We start from the raw sequence: 20,184 nt of genomic DNA on the forward strand, positions 1-20,184 counted from the left end.
GCTGAGGGAGAGGAAAGATGAAGCTGACTCCCAGATTTGGGTAATTGGGAGAATAGTTAGGCGGGTTTGGAAAGAAAGATAACAAATTAATGATCACCGTCTCATGAGCCTTCCTCTCCACAAACCCTGGTCTATTCAGCTGGCCCACCCCACCCAGGGCCCATCTACCAAAAGGTTGTTTCTGCCTTTGGTTCCTCTCTCCTGTTTGTTACTCTTCATCTTTAAAGGTTGAGTTTGAGTCTCCCATCTCTCCTGCAGGCTTCTCGCCTGCCTGCCAGAGTTCAAGTGGGAAGGAAGGGGATTGCTTCTCCCCCTGATCCCCATAGCACTCAGCCGCAGCCCTCCTCTTAATCACAGTGACCCCTCCTTCTATCTGGATAGCACCTCAGAAAGGCAAAGCACTTGGCCTTTCTTACATCATCTCATGCCCACAGCAACCATGTGAGCTGTTCTGGAGGTGCATGCACACAAGTGTGTGTGCGCGCGCGCGCACACACACACACACACACACACACACACACACACACTGTTATCACAGATTAGCTAATACTTACCGAATATTCCATATACACCTTACCATTTTCACAAGTCTAAAGGACATTTGTTCAATGGCTGAATGACTGTGGTGCCCAGAACAAGGAATTGAAGCTTTCTCACCCTTTACTTTTCCTCCACAACCTTGTGGTGTTACTGTGAGATACTTACGCAAAGTGATAATGGACATCAGCAACTAGCTATCGTTATTCTTGTATTACCTCTTCTTTTCCATTTCTAAACCATGTCTTGGCATTCAAGATCCTCCAGGATATGACTGCAATTTACATGTCTAACCTCATAAGACTCTTCATGGACCTCCTATATTTTAGTCCAAGTTTCACTTGGCCCAAGAAGGCCTCACACGTCCCTACCCCTATGCATCTGTTCATACTTCCCTCTTCCCAGAAGCCCCTTCTGCTCCACCTTCCTCAGTTAAAATGAAGTTCCAGCTCAGACCCATTCCTTTGTGAGGTCTTCCTGGTGCCTCCAACCAGAGGGCGTCTCCCCTTCCTTGGAGATCCCATCACATTAGTCTGTACCTTGCTTACCACCCAACCTTGATATGGTTGCCATGTCCTAGCAAATGGCTTCCTGGCTGCCCCACTTTCCAGAGATGCCTCTCAATTTCTGGTTCACAGAGAGTTCCTTTACTCATTTTCAAGAAAGAATGGCTGTGTATTAATTTATGTTTTATATCATTCTAGTCATTTCTGTGGCTTAGTTTGGGGGAACATGGAGATTTTATCAGACACTTAATTGGCCAACATGGAAACAGAAGCATGTGGGGAGTCTATACATATGAATAATGAATAACTGCAATCCATCTGTAAATCCAGGCAAATACTATGGTTTTACCATGGTTTGGGTTAGAATGTTTTTCCAGAAAGCTCTGTAAAAGTCAACTCCCCAAGGGGCACCTGGGTGGCTCAGTCGGTTGAGCGACCAACCTCAGCTCAGGTCATGATCTCGCGGTTTGCGGGTTTGGGCCCCGCGTCAGGCTCTCTGCTAACAGCTTCCTCAGAGCCTGGAGCCTACTTCTGATTCTGTGTCTCCTTTCTCTCTGCCCCTCCCCCGTTCATGCTCTGTCTCTGTCTCTCCATAATAAATAAACGTAAAAAAAAATTAAAAAAAAAGTCAACTCCCCAAAGTTTTTAGGAGCCTTTCATTACCTGTAGTGCTGAGGCCAGTGTACTCAGGGGACGGGTTGCTGACAGGGGAGGACGGAGGTGGCACTTCCACAGATGTGGCAGATTTTGCTGGTGAAAACGATGGCACTGGTGAAGGGGTTGGCGGGGCAGCTTCTGTCAAGATAATTTCTTCTCGGACTTCTGCTATGGGGAGAGAAAGGGTAGATTCTCAGAGCCAAAGATCAAGGCAAGTTGTCTTTAAAGGACTTTAAAAATTGAAATGTTCTTCCCAACCTGTGTGTCATGTCACCCCTCTGTTTAAAGCCCTTTGATGGTTTCAAATCACCATCAAGGCATGCAAGCAGTTCCCATACACACCTGTGCCCACTCTAAAGAAGAAAAGGACATCACTGGTCCTTTTGGCCTGCCCACTACAACTGAATTCTTTAGGACAGAGAGCTAAAGAAACACAGAGCATAGAAGTAGGAATGCAAAATCAAACTGCCAAGTAGGGCAATTCTCAGTGAAATGCGGGCTTACCAGTGCTTCCTTCTCCCTTCATAGCTCGCATGAGCTCATTGGCCCGCTCCTGACAGTGCAGGGATTCTAACAGGTAGAGCACGTAGTCGTCAAACATCAAGTGAATTAAGTGAAAAGACCCTGGGGAGAGAAGAGCCAAACAGAAAGGTGAGTCACGGCTGTGCACGCCTGCCCCTCCATCTGGTCAGCAGCCTGTGTTGTTGGGCTTGTACTCGAATGCTCTGTCCGAGACTCTCATTCCCTACTTCGTTATCATCTCCACATGGTCAAAAGTTGCTCTTCTTTGCTGTGTCCTCAGCCTAGCCTAGTGCTTGACATAAGGTAAATGTCACTAACACTTTGTCACAAGTGAGTCTTTTCCTTGCTCAATCTAGCTCATCAAAAATGGTGCCCACGGGGCGCCTGGGTGGCTCAGTTGGTTAAGCATTTGGCTTCGGCTCAGGTCATGATCTCACAGTTCGTGGGTGTGAGCCCATTTTTAAAAAATGGTGCCCACTGAGTCATCTGTCCAAATGTTTGAGCCCTCACACACCCACTGGCCTCATCCTCATTTGAGCACCATATACTGTGTTCGGCATGTATTGACATGGTGTCTTTCATTTTTATCTCTTCCACAAGTATGTCCTATGTCCCTGATTGCACTTTAAGGATGACCAGGGCAGGGGTTTTGCTTTCTAGTACACTGTACCAGTGTACCTGACATGATTCTAGAAGTGGAACTGAAAATTGAAACCTGCAACATGATTCTTAGATAAGGTATCAGATTGAAAAATATGGTATTCTCAAATAGTACTCTTCATTGTTAATTTAGAGTAGATTGTTTCATAAAAAGGGATGTGAACAATCATCTCAAGAGATTTTTCTAATGTGCCAGTCTCTGTGCTCAAAGTCTTATATTCTCTAATTTAATCTGTACCACCCACTACCCACTCTGTTATCATCTCCACATGGTCAAAAGTTGCTCTTTTGAAATATAATTTACCACCACCCTGTAAGATTCTTTTCTTACTTGCATTCTTATTATTTCAAAACCATCTTCTCTGGCATGTCATGCTGCCACCACGGACAGTGGTATGACCCATATTTAGAAGGGGCTCAATTAATGTCTGCTGTAATCAAGCCTCAGGAATGCCAGGGCCACAGGGGCCAAATCTTCCCCTCTAGTCTCATGCTTCCAACTCCCAAGCGGACATCTCCCTGTGGATATTCTGCTTCCCATGAAATGTCCAAAACTTCTCACCCTCCTATCCTACAAGCTGATGTCCTCTTCTAATTTCCCTCCAGTTTGCTTTTTAGAGGACCTCTGAGACTCTTTGGTATTCCTTATACTATGATTTCATCATCACCATCGCCACTATTACCATTATTTGCGCCGTCATCATCACTATTTGCTGAATACATACAATGTGCCAAAACTCTGCAAAGTACTTAACACAGGTCTCCTCCTTACTGCGAACAGTGGGGTAGGTGGTACTGTCCACCCTAACTGAGCAGGAGTGTCTCCATTAGGAGTAGGTAGGGATTTTTCTCAGTTTAATCTGGCTCCAAAATCTGTTCCCATTCCCTTACAGATCATCCAAGTCCAGTCTGCTCATGGCACAGATGGGAACATAAAGGGCTTGGTTTTAGAAGGGCCCTTTGAGTTGGGAGCTATGCCTTTTTCAAGTCTCAGAAGGTGAAGGGCTTATAGCTCCAGTTGCATAACTGGTTAGTGTGTGATACTTGCAAGAAAGAAGGTGATAGGGGTCGGCTGGGGGTGACTGGACGGCACCTTCTTGGTGGAATTTACTACCAATTTTCTTTTTAATTCCACCTTCTTGGTGAAATTTATCAATTTTCCTTTTAATTGTATCTGACACTCTCTCTCTCTCTCTCTCTCTCTCTCTCTCTCTCTCTCTCTCTCACACACACACACACACACACACACACACACACACACACACACACACACACCCTTCATTTCAGATAGATTGATTTCTTTGGTCCAGAAAGGCGATGGAAGAAAATCCTTGCTAAGGCCAGTGGATGCCCAGCAGGTCACACACTGGCTCCTATACCCCCTTTCTTCAGAGCCTGCCACTACCTGCAGCCTGGTATCCATGAAGCCCAAGACCAGGGTCACCTGTCTTGTACTTTCTCCACATTCTTCCCTCATCCCCAGGGTGCTGCATCCATGGAATTCACAAAGATTCAGGTTGTGCTAAGTCACTGTGAGAGGCAGTTTCCAAAACTCAGCTTTCCATCCCCTTCCCCAAAATGGGTTCACTGAGGAAGTAGCACTGTGGGAAATTGTGTGGGCACTGGGTCACTCTGCCCAGGTTGAGTTCCAGCTCTGCCACTTTATCACTAAGACCCTGGATGAGTCACTCTTAGTAAATGTTACAAAATCAGCCATTTCTTGAGCCCTTGCTCTGTGATAGATTCATTATCTGTGTAGATCTGTGTAAATGTGCAGATTTATTACCACACTTGACCCTAATCACAACTCTAAGAGATGAAGGATACTCTCCTTTTTGCAAAGGAGGACACTTAGACTTACAGAGGGAAAGTAACTGTCCAATGTCACATAATTGTTAACTGGCAGAACTGGGACTTTGAACCCATGACTGTGAGACTTTTCTTCCACCATTGTACAACACAGCTCTCTAAAAGGCGGACAGTAAAAAACAAAAAAAAGGACGCAGGTAGGTGTGTGTGTGTAATGGCCACTGGAGGAGTGCCAGGATGCCTGGAGAAGAGGAGGGCAAAGTTAAAAAGGGGATAAAGAAAGACTGGGGGGGGAGGGGAGAAAGAGAGAGAGATCAGAGACAGGCAAGAGCCCATTACAGCTTACATCCCCTGCTTTATTTCTCTCCCTAGCACTTACTACCATTATATATACTATATAACCTATTTACCTTTATCATGTGCCTCCTACACTAGACTTAAGCTCTGTAAATGCAGATGTTTGGTTTTTTCCACTGTTCTCTATACCCAGTGTCTACCACAGTGTGGAGGCTCAGTGACTGTTGGTTAGATCAACCAGTCAAGGCCCAAGCACTGCTTACCATATGCACTGAGTTCTCTTTCCAACAACACTGTGAGGAGGTATTACGATTGTCTAACTAATATATGGGGAAATGAAGGCTCAGAGGGCTTAAACAACTTGCCTCAAGTCACAGAGTTAACATCAGACCCTGTCATGGAAAAAGGTATTAGGATACAGGCAAAGGAGATTTTTGTTGTTGTTGCTACAGGTTAATACAGTTGATTCATACAATCAAAACATTTCTCTTTTCTTATGAAAAATTTCAAACATATAGAAAAGTACAAAGAATTTTTAAATGAATAGCAGTGTTTTCAAGTCCTAGCTTTATAATATCTTAATATTTTTACTATATTTGGATCAGATTTGTGTTTTTGTTTTTTGTTTGTTTGTTTGTTCAGGTGGGCTCCAAGCTGAGGGCAGAGCCAGTGCTGGGCTTGAACTCACAACCCTGAGCTTAAGATCTGACTGAGATCAAGAGTCAGATACTTAACTGACAGAGCCACTCAGATGCCCCAGATTTGTTTTTTAATTGAAGATAAAGATGAAGGCTCCCTGTCCTCTTCCTTAATTGTATTTCTTTGCTTTCTTGTGTTCAACCCCTGAGGTAATCACTGACTTGAATCTGGTATTTATTTGTTCGCATGCATTTTTCTACTCTTACTATATATACTTATGTATCTATAAATACCATATGGTATTGTTTTCTATTTTCAAACTTGATATAAATGGTATCATACTTTTCACAGCTTTCTACAACTTGCCTTAGACAATCTCTCCATGTGGGGGCATGTAGCTCTAATTTGATGGCCCCTGTTTGAATATACCACAATTTATTTATTTGTTCTCCTGTTGATGGAATTCAGGTTGTTTATAATTTTCCGCTATTGGAAACCAGCTCTAATGAATATTTTCTGTACCTGTTTCTTGGATCTGCTGAGTCCAAGAGTACCTGCATATTCGGTCTTAAGAGACAGTGTCAGATTGCTCACCAAAATTTTTTACATTCCTATTGGTAGTATGTGAAATATAATATTTGCCAGTCTGAAGGGTGTGAAGTGTTACCTTTTTGTATTTGTAATTTATATTACTCTAATACTAGAAAGGTGCACATCTTTTTATATGATTATTGTCCATTTGAATTTCCCCTTCTTTAAATTACCTATTCATATTCTTTGCTCATTTTTCTAGTGGGATAGCTGAATAATATTGGGGTATGTGAATTTCTTTTGGGGTATTTAAATAATTTATCTAGAGGGTTTTATTATATGTTCTGGATATTAACCCTTTGTTATTTGCACTGCAAAATATTTTCTCCTTTTCTGTGACTTTTATCTTTTTGTTAATAGTGTGATTATTAATCACAAGTTTGAAATCCAAATGTAGTTCATTAGTATATACTTAATATATACTTTATATATACACACAATTATATTTTCTAATTATGTTCTGGGGAGTGCTAAGAATGCCAGTGATTTTTTAAAAACTGAATTGAATAATCTGGTTGAATTCTTATTTGTTCTGTTATTTTGTAGACTGTCTTTTGTCAACCATCATGACATCTATAACTAAAGGCAATTTTGTGTTTTCCTTTCCAATTCTTATATTTCATTTCCTTTATTGTATTTTGGCTAAGACTTCCAGTCAATATTTATTAGAAACAGTGTTAAAAGGCATTCTTGTCTTCATCATTTCAATAAGAAAACTTCAAAAATTGGGGCACTGGGGTGGCTTAGTCAGTTAAGTGTCCAACTTCAGCTCAGGTCATGATTTCACCATTTGTGAGTTCAAGCCCTGTGTCAGGCTCTCTGCTGTTAGCATGGAGCTTGCTTTGGATCCTCTGTCCTCCTCCTTCTTTGTCGCTCCCCTGCTCACTCTCTCCCCTTCTCTCTCAAAAATAAATATTAAAAAAAGAAAACTTCTAAAGCTTTACCAGTTAGTGTTATGTTCATGGAAGATTTTTGGTTGCCCTTCAACATTTTAAGAAATGTCCCCTCTGTTCCCAGTTTGCTAAGAGTTTTTTTTTTTTTTTTAATAATACTTGGGAGCTCAATTATATCAAATTGCTTTTTCCCCCTCTATATCTATAGGGATGATCATATGATTTTTCTCATCTTTTAATAATGTCTGTTAGTTTCTTTTATGACTTTGAATCATACTTGAGTTCTTATCATAAGTCTTATTAATCATGATTTTAAAATTTTTGCTGCTGGATTTGATCTGCTAGTATTTCATTTAGAATTTTTCATCTATATTTATGTGTGATTAGGTCAGAATTTTTTTTCCTCTACCATTCTTCCAAGATTTTGAAATTGAGGTTCTATTAGCTTCATAATTGTGATGATATTAGCTTCATGAGTTATATAGCTCTCCTTTGTTTTTATTGCCTGAAACATCAATTTTCATACTCATCTTCATTAATTAAGGATTTTGTTTCTTATAAGTTTAAAGTTTGTAAAAATGTAAAAACATCTGTGCCAGGTGTTTCCTGAAGGAAGAGACTTTTTCATCTTCTGTGGTTATTATTTGATCTTATTTCTTGCGTCCTAATTTTGTTCTTGTTTACCGTTCTTTATCTGTGCTTCTTTTATCTTGCCATCTCTTTTTATAATTTTACATTTTCCTTGGTAAATTTTAATGACTTAGTGATTATCTCTTAATTTATTAACATATATACCATACTTTTATTAAATCCCAACTACATTTTTTTCAGCGGAGTTTAAAGTTATTTAATATTCTGAGACAAAAACCTTTATGCTTTAACCAGTCTTTGAAGATTCTCTTCCCACCACCTCACATTATATTGTAGCCTAAAATTTGCTTTGACTTTTTTTAAACAAAAATTGTTTTTAAAATTATAATCAGTAACTAAATGTGCTTACAAAGTTAAGAATTTCTCTCATCTTAAAACAGGGCCTCCAAATGGTTTGACCTTCCTTCCCTGGAGAATGGGGGGTGTCTATGCAACCTGCAACCCCCTTCCATCTTGGTAGGTTTGTGACTCCTGTGACCAACACAGTATGGGGGGAAGGGACCCTTTAACTTCTGGGACTGGGTTGTAAGGCAATGTGGTTTCCCCCCGGAACAGTGATCCACGATGTGAGAAGTTTTAACTGTTCAGGGGCCACCATGTGATGTGGACACTGAGCCACATGAAATGGCCTTCAAAGGCATCCTGATCACAGTCCTATCCAAGTCATCCAAACCCAAGCACAGACATGTGAGGGAAGAAGCCTCCAGCTGATCCTAGCCTCCAGCTGTTGATGCCCTACTGTCTTGGAGTGTTCCCATCTGAAGTGCAGAGCAGAGACCAGAGGTCAGAGGTCATAGAACAAAGACAAACCATCCTTGCTGCACTGTGTCCAAATTCCTGACCCACCAGAATCCATAAGCATAACGAAAGGACTGTTTTAAGCCACTATGCTTCAGGGTAGTTTGTCACACAACAATAATAACTTAAACATGGTTGTTGCTTATTGCCCAGACCTTAGCTATGACTTTATTTTTCTTCTTGCTGAAATGCATCCTTTAAGTGCTTTTAAAAGTGATGTTCTAGGGGGCCAGATTCTCTTAGTCTTTGTAGAACTGAACATGTCTTTACTTTGCCCTCACTCTTGAATAATGGTTGACAGTTCTTTGTTCTCAACAGTTGAAAGATACTACTTCTGGCATCCTTTCTTATTCATGATAGACTAGTTTTGTTCTCTTATCTCATATCTTGAAAAAATATTTTAAATCTATCAATATGGATTTTTAAAAGACCACCAGGGAGGATTAAACAAATTTGTCTAGCCTTCTGGTGCAATGCATCTGAGCTCAGGGTGTGCGTTTGAGCTGTGGTCACTGAAGAAGCATGGGTTTTGTGGTCAGGCAGATCTGATTTTGAAACAGAGCTCTGCCCCTCACTCCCCTGCCATATTGATCTTGGGCAAGGAAATTTTCCAACCTTCCTTTCCACATATTATCATCTGCCTTGCAGAATTAATGTGAGAAGCCAGCAGTGGCACATGCCTCCTAGAGGTCTCTAATAACGAGCGCCATTATCCTGTCTTTGGTTTACACTACCGCAGGCCTCATGGGTTGTTGCAAGAATTAAATGAGAACATGCCTAATATTATGTTTGGTGCATACTAGGTCCTCAGTAAATGTTACCTTGTTTTATAAGTAGTATTCAACAGAAGAAAGTTAGATGAGGTGGTGGCTTAGCAGAAAGAATGGGAGCTCTAACATGGAAAAGATTCTGAGGGGGGCACTCAGTGTAGTCTGTGGTGCTCACAGGGGCAAGACCCCTCTCCTCTCTGCTCTGCTTCCCCCTAAATAGGAAAACCAATTCCTGCCTCCTAGTGCTTGGTGGGAGCCTGGCTGATATGCGCAACATTTGGCAGGTTCTGGGTAAGAGAGCCAGGCCCGGCCCCCTAAGCCCAGAGAAGCAGTCTGGAAGGCTCGGTCATGGCCATGTGGCGTGGGAGCCAATCCCTGGCAGGGCTACTCCTGTATGGCCTCCCCAAGTGGATGAGCTGTGATGCTAAGCCAGCAAACAAATGCATAAGCAGGTGAAAACTTGGGCTGGCGAACACAGGGTCACTTTTCAAACTGTTTGATGCCCTACTCCTTCCAGAAACTACTGTAACCTCCAGGTGTTCCTAACAGTGAAATCAGAGGCATTTGGTGAAAACCCAGAGAGAGAGAGAGAGAGAGGGTAAAGGCGCCTGCACTAGCATGGGGTCCAGGTGTCCTATGAACTGAAATCACAGCAGTCAATGGAAAACACGGGGCATGTGTGTTTTAAAAGTAGAAACCCTATTTTCCTCAGCTCCAATAGGATTCAAAGTTCATTGCCTGCCAGCCTACCTTTGTGGTCTAATTTTGTTAGAAACTGCTCCTTGCAGCAAAGAAAGAACGTCTGGCTACTTTGGTTCACAGCATAGGCTCTTTCAGTGAGAAGGAATTAGGAAGAAAAGAGTGAAAAGGAATTAAGGAGAAGAAAGGAGTCAACTACCTTTGAAAGAAGCCGTTCTGGGAAGAGGTGGTAGAGACCGGCCAGGGTCATGGTGACAATCCCCACCGTCACGTAGTGGTCAGCCCGCGCCATTCACGGCGGCAAGGATCGTGTGGGAGTTATAAGATAGATGGAGCTGGCCCCTGCGGTTGGGGGAGGGGGCCCAGGAACAGAGGGCTCTTTTTCCTAATTAGCTGTTTTTATACAGGGAACACATGACCCAAACACAACCACCAACTGTGTCTTTGACATATACAGGCAGAAAGGGGGAGCTGGGCTTTTGTCTGCCGCAAATTCTTTCAACTTGCCCGTCACCCCAAGCTGCAAAGCCCAACAATGAGTCGGATGAGCAGGACCGTTGGAGACAGTTTGCTAAATGGACTTGGAAAACAGGTATTATTTCAACCCACTTAAGGTTGGAAAATACTATAAAAGTGAAATTGGGTTACTATCTCCTCCTTTTCTTTTCTAAAAGATTTGTGACCATTTCTGCCATTTGTCCAAGTTTCCGGTGTGTCCCCAAATAGCACGTGGTTTAAGAAGAAATAAACACCCTTCAGGTTTTAGTGATAAATGCAACCCTTTCATAGAACCCTGACTGTTCTACTGTCCCAACTTCCTTTATCACATTAACTTAATATAAACAAATGAATTTCAAAGAATACTGCCAAGTAAATTACTTTCCCTATTGAATGAAGGGTACTCAGTAATATACATAATCAGTTTAATAATCAGCAAGCTTAAGAATAAGGGATAAAGTGAAAAGGGATGCTTGCTTTGTAGATGTGTGTTTGCCTGTATATCGATAGATGTGATCCTGTCACTTCTTTGATTTTGGAGCAATGAAAAAAATCTCAAATATTTTTCAACCATTCACTTAACTGAAAGCAGTTACACACGAGTGATTTTCCCAGGACCAGAGGTAACATGTGCTAACACTGACTAGGCCGAGCTGGAAGTCACCGAAATGCCATGCCTGATGGCACTGTCCAGGTAGCAGTCACCAGGACACTTCCATCCACAGCTCAAAGAGGACGACACCCATCTGCAGCTACAGCACAGGCCAGAGCAGAGAACTTCCCAATGCAGAGATTAAAGAAATCTACAACAAAACACTTCTCCAATTGGGGAAACACAGTCTTTCATGGACAGAGCTGTTTAGAAAAAATAGTGCCGCCTTTGTTTCGCTACATACTCGCTCCGTTGTATAGCACAACTGGAAAATGGTGACAAGACCATAAAAAGCTGGATGGAAAAGTGTCAAATTAAACCCAGAGTGAAACCCAGAGCTGACTGGCTTAATTGGAGATAATGAGAAATGAAACCACATCTCTGCCTGCAAAGTAAAACAGTGAGCAGAAGCAATTACCCAGAAAATGTACCAACAACCCTTTGCCGAAATGCCTAGAAATGTGAGGCCAAAGTGTTTTGAGATTTCAAATGTCTGGATGATTCCTTAAAGTTTCCCTTCACTTTGCTAATGGTGACCTGGACCCAAGGCACACTGCATTCTTCCCAGTGAAAAATGGAAAACCATCTCACAGTTACAGCATAGCATTCGCCCCAAGTTGGTGTTAGGGTCCTGCCTGCAGACTGTGATGAGCACCCCTGGGCAGAGGTTTCAAGGCCCGTTTATACTGGGAGCAGCAGGTGTGCGCTTGGGTAGGGAGGTGAGGAGGACCCAGGGGAAAATGAAAGTGAAAGTCCTCTTCTAGGTATCAGACTGGCGCACACTGTTGAAGAAAGCTTTAGCCACTCTCCCCACTAACTGTAGCGTCAGTCAAGCCGTGTGCAAATGTCCAAATTCAGAGGCTTCTGCTACTTCCCAGTCTTGGGAAGTGCACACAGTGGAATTCTGCAAAATAGTCCCCGGAAGCAGGATTCACTGGGACACCCGGCAACAGACGCACAGAGCCAGTGCTATCTGTTCCTCTTTAAACTCAGCACTCTCTGTGCGAGAGCCTGCATGTTCGTATGCTTTAGCACAAGTGCCATCTCTCTCCCCGGAAATCCTGACCATGTGTGTCCTTCCAGAACACACACGTTTCAGGGTGATGTCCTCGTGGGCTCAGGGACAGCAAGTGAGGTCATGGCTGGGTCTGGAGCGGCGGACTTCATGCATGAAGCCCAGAGGAACAGGATTTGGATGTGGGGAGGCTGGGGCGGCCTTACCGAAGCTGGGGGCGCTATGCAAGGTCATGTCCCGGATCACCCTTGTGCCAAAACAGGACCACATCAGGAGGAACTGCTGGGCCACTTTCTTCAGGGACCCTTGTCTCTTGGCAGCCACCTACAAGAAAGTGAACGACTTAAACAGTGGTCAACTTAACCTTTCCTTTATTACTGTCTGTCTGAATGATAGGAAGGCGTATGGATCTCCAAGTTCAATGCTATGGAACCATTTTGCTACCAGCAAAAATACACTTAAAAAAATGAAATCTTATGTTGGGAACCAATGTACACCACAGATAAAAGAGACGCTGACCTGGCTGAATCAGGGGAAGGAGACTCACGGTCCTGCCTCCTGCAACCCCCACCTCTGGAGAGGGCCCAGACCTCTCCTTGGAACCCCAGGGCTCCGTGGCTGCTGAGGAACACTCAGACAGCTCAGTGTGGGGCTCTGCGTCTCCCAAGTGCCACACAGGTGAGTGGTGGGCTGCAGTACCGGGGCTGATCCTTCCGCTCCAGCTTACCAACCTTCACAACACACCGGTCCACCATGGTGTCTAGCCACTCGATGTAGGACTCGATGGGAGACTGCTCCTCCAGGAGGTGGTCAAACTCCTGGTACACTGTCAAACAAAGGAGAGCCCCCACACATCACTGCAGCTATGTCTACACAGAGCCACATCTTAAAAGAACAAAGGAATAAAACTGAGTAAAAATAAAACTCTAGCCCCAACGGAGGACTCAGACTTTAGAAAGCATGCCCCAACTTACCTTTCCAGGCTCATCTTCATAGCCAGTGTGCACCGGAAAGCCTGGCTACCACGTATAGCTTGCCATCCCCCCCACTCAACAAACCCTGCTTTTCTCAGGCAGTTAGTTCCCTTTGCTTGGCCCAGCTGAAATGACCCTTCTTGTGAAATCCTTTTTTCCCTCCCCAGACCCCCTGCCAGCAGAACTGGTCACTCGTCCTCTGTGCTTCCACAGCACTTTATTATCTGTATCTCACCTTTACTACATCACTAATGCTGTGTTATGGGTTGGGGGGGGTCCTCCTGTGCCAGCTCCCCATCCAATCTCTATCTTAGCTGAGGGCTTCCCTGTATACAGCCGTTATCCAGAAAGTGCTTTCTTGCACAAACAGGCACAGACATTGCAGCTCCTTTGCTCTCTGCCTCATGGAAGGGCTTCTAAAGCACAGCTATATCTGGCAAATAGCCCTAACCAGCCTCTCGGCGTGTAGCAGATGCTTACTCATTGTTCATAGCATCACGGAAACAATCTCCACGCCCTTAGTTTCCACATTAGTAACAGGAGGACCGTCGTACCATTGATAACCTGTCTTTAGCTGCCTGTCAGGGGACTGAATCTGGAAGGGCTGTGTGACTGATGGAGTCAACAGGAAACAGAAACACTGTTGTGGTCTGGAATATCTCTTTTGACTGCCGTTTTTGTGGGGGTTTTGCATGTGGAGCTCAGTAAGCCCAACCACACCTTCAGATCCACACATTTCTATAGTTTTCATTTGCCTGAGCACTTTCTATCGTCCCATTCCGAGGGTCTGGCCAACGCACTTTATTTTCCTGAGCCAATGACGGCCACCGAGGTCAGCCGCCAGGGCCAGGAGATCCGGACAGTTCAGAATGAGAAGGGGCTGAATGAGAGGTCCGCTGAATCGGTATCTGCTTCCTCCTCCAGATGAGGAAGCTATGTCCTAATGGGATCAAGTGACCCCTCAAATTCAAAGGGTGAGTGAGGGCCAGAGCAGGGACTGGAGCCCAGGCCTCTGACTTCCCTGGTGTTCCCGTTCTCCTGATAGCACCCTCGCCTTGCAGGTGGTGAGGCAAATGCTTGAGGCTGACATTTATGAGGTTCTTGCTACATTCCAGGCATTTCCCTAATGACATGGACACTCTCACTCCGCCCTACAGCAACCTCGAGAATGTGACACAGCTGTTGCTCAAATGTTTGTTGAATGAATGGATCAGCAACCCAAGGAGGCAGCTGTGATTTCTACTCCCCATTTTACAGATGCGGAAGCAGAGGCACTCAGAAATGAGTGCCTTTCTGAAGATCTCACAGCTAGTGAATAGGCAGGTTTCAAATACAGCTGGACTCAACGCTTGCCTCCTAACCACGGCACTGTGCCAGACATGGGGTGCATGCTGCCTCATTTCATCCCTCCGCATTGTCCCCGTGTCAGAGACCTGTTAGTCAAGGTCACAGTACACTGGAGCCAGGGTATGAGTCAAGGTCTGTTGGGCACCCCAACCTCTGCTCTTACCACAGTTATTCTAATCAGTCTGCTCAAGTCCTGAGGTGCCAGGCAGGACCTATTTCACAGAGGTGACGGAAACCCCCCTAAAGCAGCAATTTGTGGGTTTGACAACTAGTTACAAGGAAAGGTCGATGCACACACGTTTGGTGCAGCACACAGTTGTGTTCAGGAACTTACTTCTTAGCTGTCTGGTGGGAGCTGCAGGATGACACTAGTGTGCCAGGCCACCTGCCCTGAGGGCTGGCACCCTTGCTTAATCCCCAGTCCCAGGCACTACATCATAGGCATGTCCTCTTTGGAAACGTTCAACCATTTGTAAATTACTTGTTCAATTTCTGATTTGCCATTAGCTCTACGCTCCACATGGGAAGGGCATTGTTCATATTATTCACTGCTTTTTGCCCAGCTTCTATACAGTGCCTGGCCCAGGACTGGCGTTCAGTAAGTACCAGCTGGGTTGAACTGACCTCATTGCTCCCTTCCACTAGAAGAAGAGTACGATCACGCCTCTAAAAGGTACCGTTCTGTCCTGGGCCTAAGAGAACTTGAAGAGAAAACCCTCAAAAGTCCCTTCTTGGAGAGGCTGCAGTAACCTCTGAGGGCCTCCGGCAAAGTCTCGGAGCCTGGTCCCTAAAGCAAGTGATGGTGACTGCATTTTCCCCTCTGCACGTTCCCTTTGTTTTCCTCCACAAAAGGTGCTGAGTGAGGAAGAGAGAAGGTTCTCATGCTGTTGGGAGTTAGCAGAACTAGAAGTCGTATCACTCTGGGTTTCCACTCATCTGTTTGGTCCTGCATAGACATTACTGGCACCTGTCCGTGGCTGGCCTGGGATGAGACCCTGGGGAACATAGCAATCAGAGGTCTGGCTAGTGCCGTTAGGGGGCTGACACCCACGCTTTCTGTTGGCCTTACAGCCGGGCGTAGGGACAAACAGAACAAGAGGCATCAGTGCAAGAACTTGAAAAGGCCCTGCAGCCTCTGGAACTTGCCCACATCTCATCAGTTTTGTCATCTCTGCTCCTCCCAGTGAGCAGCACCAGTACGTGGTGGTAAAGCACAGGTATGAGCACAGCCCTGCTGCCTGGGGTGAGGCTGACCAGCTCTCTGAGGCCGAGTCTGGTCCTCTGTAAAATGGGAGGGCCGAGTATCTTCTCCATGGGCTGGTGGAGAAAATTAATGAGATCACGCATGTGGTAGGTCTGACTCAAGACCCTGCGTAGACTAGGCAGTCCGTGAGCTCAATCATTATTTTCAGGACCATCTCTAAAGCTCTTACCAGGGGAAAGCAGGCTAGGGGCTGCTCTGGAGGAAGGAACAGCATCCACAGAGCTCTGGGGAAGAAGCCCTAGGGAAGGTCCACGGGGTTCACGTTTCAGCTGGTCCAGTTGCTTTTGAAAAGGGCTCAGTGGGAAAGAGGACCCTAATAGGAACTTCCTTGTTTATAAACACCACATGCTTAGGCTGGCTGAAGTTCCCTCGGGAGGACATACAGAAGGCATATACTGGAAATCTGAGGGGCCTGGGGCTCTTGGGAGAACAGACCTCTCTTTTCGGGGCACAGCCACTGTGCAGCCTCCTGAATAATGTACTATCAGGATCTGGGGCCTCACCCCACTCAGAAGGTAAGAGTACCCCCCCACCTCCATCCATACTCAGTACCCACCTTTCTGAGAGTGAGTGGGAAGAGTGAGGACTCACCGTTCCATACTCCTCCCCTCCAGAGGCACGAGAAAGGAAGGCTGAGCAGTGAGGGGGTTGCCAGCAGACCTGGGTGTGGGATGCCCTGGCAGCAGGCGGTGGGGGGTGTCTGAGGAACAGCAGAGATGTGCTGACAGTGGTCACATTCTCTGGCCTCCTCAGGTCCTCCATGACCAAGAACAACCAACCGGACTTCATCCAGAGAACGCGAGCAGCAGTATTCCTGCAGTCTTTGTCCATGGGATATGAGCGTGTACGCGGAGAAGTAATCCACCATCCACCCCTTCAACATTTACTGGGATTGAAAGGTTCACCTGCCTATAGGTGGGCTGACTCGCATGACCCTCCACTGAAAACCAGGCAGCTTGTCCAGCCGACTCCAGGCTGACATACACTCAGACAGGCAACAAGCTTTTGTTCTCATTTTTTTATGCCACCTATGGAACTATTTCTGGCACTGAGGGGTCACATCTGGGGCCTTCTGCATAACACTATGTGCTGCCCAACTGCACCAGGCTCCCTTTTCCCCAGCAATGTTGACACATGTCCTTTTAAATCACTTAGCCCTCCCATCTGGGCTGACACACTGAACGGGAACAATAGGAGGGAAGGAATCCCAGGGGGAAGGACAGGGTGGGAATGTCACTTAAATATTTACCAAGATACTTTTTCTTTCTTTCTTTCTTTTAAAAACAAAAACAGAAAGGACACAGTCCTCGGTGGAACATCTTACACTGGATGATGAGTTTCCGGTGCTCGTCCCGGGAGTCTTCCATGGTGTAGAGGGTTTGCTTGGTGATGCTGTTGAGGTCCACGTTCCTCCAGTCTTCCAGCATTTGGAATGTGATGTCTGCACTGTGGATCACCGTGCGAGATGCCTGCAATGCAATCCCATCACCCCATTAGCTCATGGGTTGTTAGGTTAGAACCCCTGCATGTTGTTTTCCTTTTAATGAACCTGCTTATGGTATTTTGTAAACGACTTTGAAATTAATTAAGGAAGACTCAATTTGAGGGAATCAGCAGATGAGCCCATAACTCAGAAGACCCATACACTCTTTTCTCTTGTGGCTGTCTTTGTCTTTATAAAAAATTACTCCAGGGTGGCCTAGGCTAGACCTAACCCTGCTGTTCCCAGTCCCTTTGGTCTTGACCCCTGGGGGAACAATGGGATGAAGCCCAGAGATCTGTCACCTTCTGAGGTAAGCTGGTGGGATGGGAGCTGTGTGATTAATAATGTGTCTCTAGTGCCTGAGAAGCAGCAGGCTCAGACCTGGGAATGGACTTGGCTACCCGCCGGCCCGTGATAGCTTTAATCCCAGAAATCTCACAATGTCTTATTTTTTTTTTTACATAAATGCATTCTGAAGCAGTTTATAGTCTGGCTTTCCATATCTGCCTTTTGGTTTTTAGGTAACTACAGTGATGAAAACAAATAATAATAACTGAGAGGGAAGGAAAGGGAGACAACACTGTAAGACTCAGGTGCTTATCAATGTGTATGTGGTGTGCGTGTATGTGCATGTGCTCATGTGCACACTTAACCTGTGGTTTCCTCAGTAAACCCTCATGACTAGAAAACTTAAATTTGCAAGTTGGAACAGTGCTGATGAAAGCAAAGAAAAACATTTCCTTTACCTGCATATTAACAAACAAACAGGATTTCCAATACACAATGGACATTAAAAGTCTCTTAATGCTTGTGAATTTCCAGGCAAAGGTAAATATTAGCAACCCCTTTTACCCCCAAACTGTCCGAGGACCAGTAAATTCTTACTTAAATCACCAAAGAACTATTTGAAGGTCAGAGGCCTAAAACATATGAATATATGAGTTGGGTTAGTCTCTAATGATAATCAAAACCTTCCTAAATGTAAAGGTCTGGGATTCTGGGACTCAAATATACTTATTTCAAATCCTGGCCTTGCTGGTAACCAATTGACTAACAGAAATTAACCTTAGTTTCCTGATCTATAAAATGGAGATGTAATAGTGTCTCCCTCTTAAGGAGGGCTGCTGTTTGAGGACTCCTTGAGATAATGTTTGAGAGAGCACCGAATCTAGCATCAGGGAACCTTCCTCGAGATAATGTTTGAAAGGAGCACTGTTTAGGGGTTAAGAACACAATAAGGGAGCTGCTGTCACTCAGATCTGTTCTCTTTGGGGCGAGGCAGGGACACGGCAGGGCCGTGGCGCATGAAGTCCCTGCCAGCTGGAGGCTTCTTCTCTCCCCCCGCCATCACATCACAACTGGAATGTCACACCCATGGACAGGCCTTCCCTCACCACTCGATCGAAATCGGACTTACATGCCCTCTTGCTCTTTATTTCCATTTTGTTTCCTTCATAACACTGATCACTTTTAATTGTTTTTTGGTTTACATGCTTTTTTGGGTTTTTTTTTCCTGCTGAGGGCCAAGTATCACTAAACATACACTGAAAAGATATTTCGGAATGAGCAGTTGACCTAGGAATGCCAAGTTGCTTGCTTAGTGTATCCGAAAAGGCCTGGGTATTTAGATCCTGGGTTTAAGTGTGACTTGTCTGTGTTTAGGAAAGCTCGCCGACATATTAGTTAAGATGCTCCATGGTGTTTCATTTCTATCACCAACCCCAGTTCCTTTGGGCGATCCAGAAGTGTGCCTGAGCGCTGTGCTGTGAAGACGGAAAGGTAGCGTATACTAATTAGAACACGCCGTCTGTGTGGGAAGTGGAGAGAGCACACGTGCGTGTGCCGATGGCTGTAGTGTGGATACGGCTGCTTTTACCTATGCGTGCGCTGAAGGATAAAGGCTTTCTTAAACTGTCTGGGCTGAGGAGGGTGGCGCCAAAGCGATGTCCAGTTCTCTGATACAACCCAAGCCCAGCTCTTCCAAGCTGGGGAAAGAACCAGATGGCATGCACCCTTGGAAATATGGCAGCGTTTCTCTATTTTGCCGATATTGTTTTTCTCCCCCAAATCCCACTAATCTGTCAGCCTCTGCCCCACCCTGAACAGTGCCTAGGTGGGCCTCTCTCCCAGCCAGCATGAACACAGAAGGGTTTCCCTCTGGTTTCCCAGTCACCCACGGTGCCATTTGCACCAGCGGCTGGGCAGGAACAGTGTGTTTGTATTTTCAAGTTCCTGGCCTGGAGGCTTCCTTCAGGCCACTCTAAGCAGAAACCCCTTCCTTCAACCTTGACCTTGAATAATTGGCACCAACCCAGAACCAGCAGGGTAAGGGAGAGGAGGCAAACCCAACACAGAGAGAGTTGGCAGGTGACAACGTGAGGGAGGTGGGCCAGTCAAGCGTAAGAGAAAGTGGGGCTGACAGGGAGCACAATGCCTGCTGGGGAGAGAGAGCTCAGCCCATCCACTTGATCCCTGACCTGGGAAATGGGGCTCGGAAGCTGTTTGGCTGTCATCTCCCAGTCTCAACTTTAAACAACAAAGTAAAAATAAGTTTGGAACACATGCAAAGCAAACAAAAGCAGCCCCATTCATCTGAAGGCCCATCTGCAGCCACCAGTTTGCCCCTTCTGCTTTGAGATCGTTGATAATTTCTTTTTAAATTTTTAAGTATTTATTTTTGAGAGAGAGCATGAGCAGGGGAGGGGCAGAGTGAGGGGCGGGGCCGAGGATCCCAAGCAGCCTCCATGCTGACAGCAGAGTGTCCGATGTAGGGCTTGAACCCATGGAATTGTGAGATCATGACCGGAGCCAAGGTTGGAAGCTTAACTGGCTGAGCCGCCCAGGCGCCCTGAGATCATTGATATTTTAATGAATATTTATAGGCTGCTGTAATAGACTAAGACTCCCTTCCTTAAGGTACAA

General features: G+C 45.2%; 1 protein-coding gene and 1 long non-coding RNA gene across 5 annotated transcripts in view; one reads left to right on the top strand and one right to left on the bottom strand.

Annotated features, from left to right (window-relative positions):
• The window catches only part of LOC115303396, a 51,383-nt gene extending 33,586 nt beyond the window's left edge, over window positions 1-17,797 (top strand). Inside the window, exons 2-5 of one of the 2 annotated variants that reach the window (XR_003914025.1) lie at window positions 15,587-15,732; window positions 16,533-16,694; window positions 17,073-17,291; window positions 17,784-17,797. This is a non-coding gene — a long non-coding RNA (uncharacterized LOC115303396). Of the gene's footprint in view, window positions 1-15,586; window positions 15,733-16,532; window positions 16,695-17,072; window positions 17,715-17,783 lie in introns of those variants that run through there. The other variant, XR_003914024.1, reaches the window with a different exon arrangement.
• The window catches only part of RFX4 (regulatory factor X4), a 158,793-nt gene that overhangs the window by 22,317 nt on the left and 116,292 nt on the right, over window positions 1-20,184 (bottom strand). For all 3 annotated transcript variants that reach the window (XM_029953171.1, XM_029953170.1, XM_029953172.1), the window contains 5 exons: window positions 17,104-17,248; window positions 12,926-13,020; window positions 12,401-12,518; window positions 2,205-2,324; window positions 1,707-1,868 (listed from right to left, as the gene is read on the bottom strand). In XM_029953171.1, coding sequence (XP_029809031.1) covers window positions 1,707-1,868; window positions 2,205-2,324; window positions 12,401-12,518; window positions 12,926-13,020; window positions 17,104-17,248 — 640 coding nt within the window. The remainder of the gene's footprint in view (window positions 1-1,706; window positions 1,869-2,204; window positions 2,325-12,400; window positions 12,519-12,925; window positions 13,021-17,103; window positions 17,249-20,184) is intronic.

Source organism: Suricata suricatta, chromosome 10, assembly GCF_006229205.1.
Source record: "Suricata suricatta isolate VVHF042 chromosome 10, meerkat_22Aug2017_6uvM2_HiC, whole genome shotgun sequence".
NCBI classification, from domain to species: Eukaryota; Metazoa; Chordata; class Mammalia; order Carnivora; family Herpestidae; genus Suricata; species Suricata suricatta.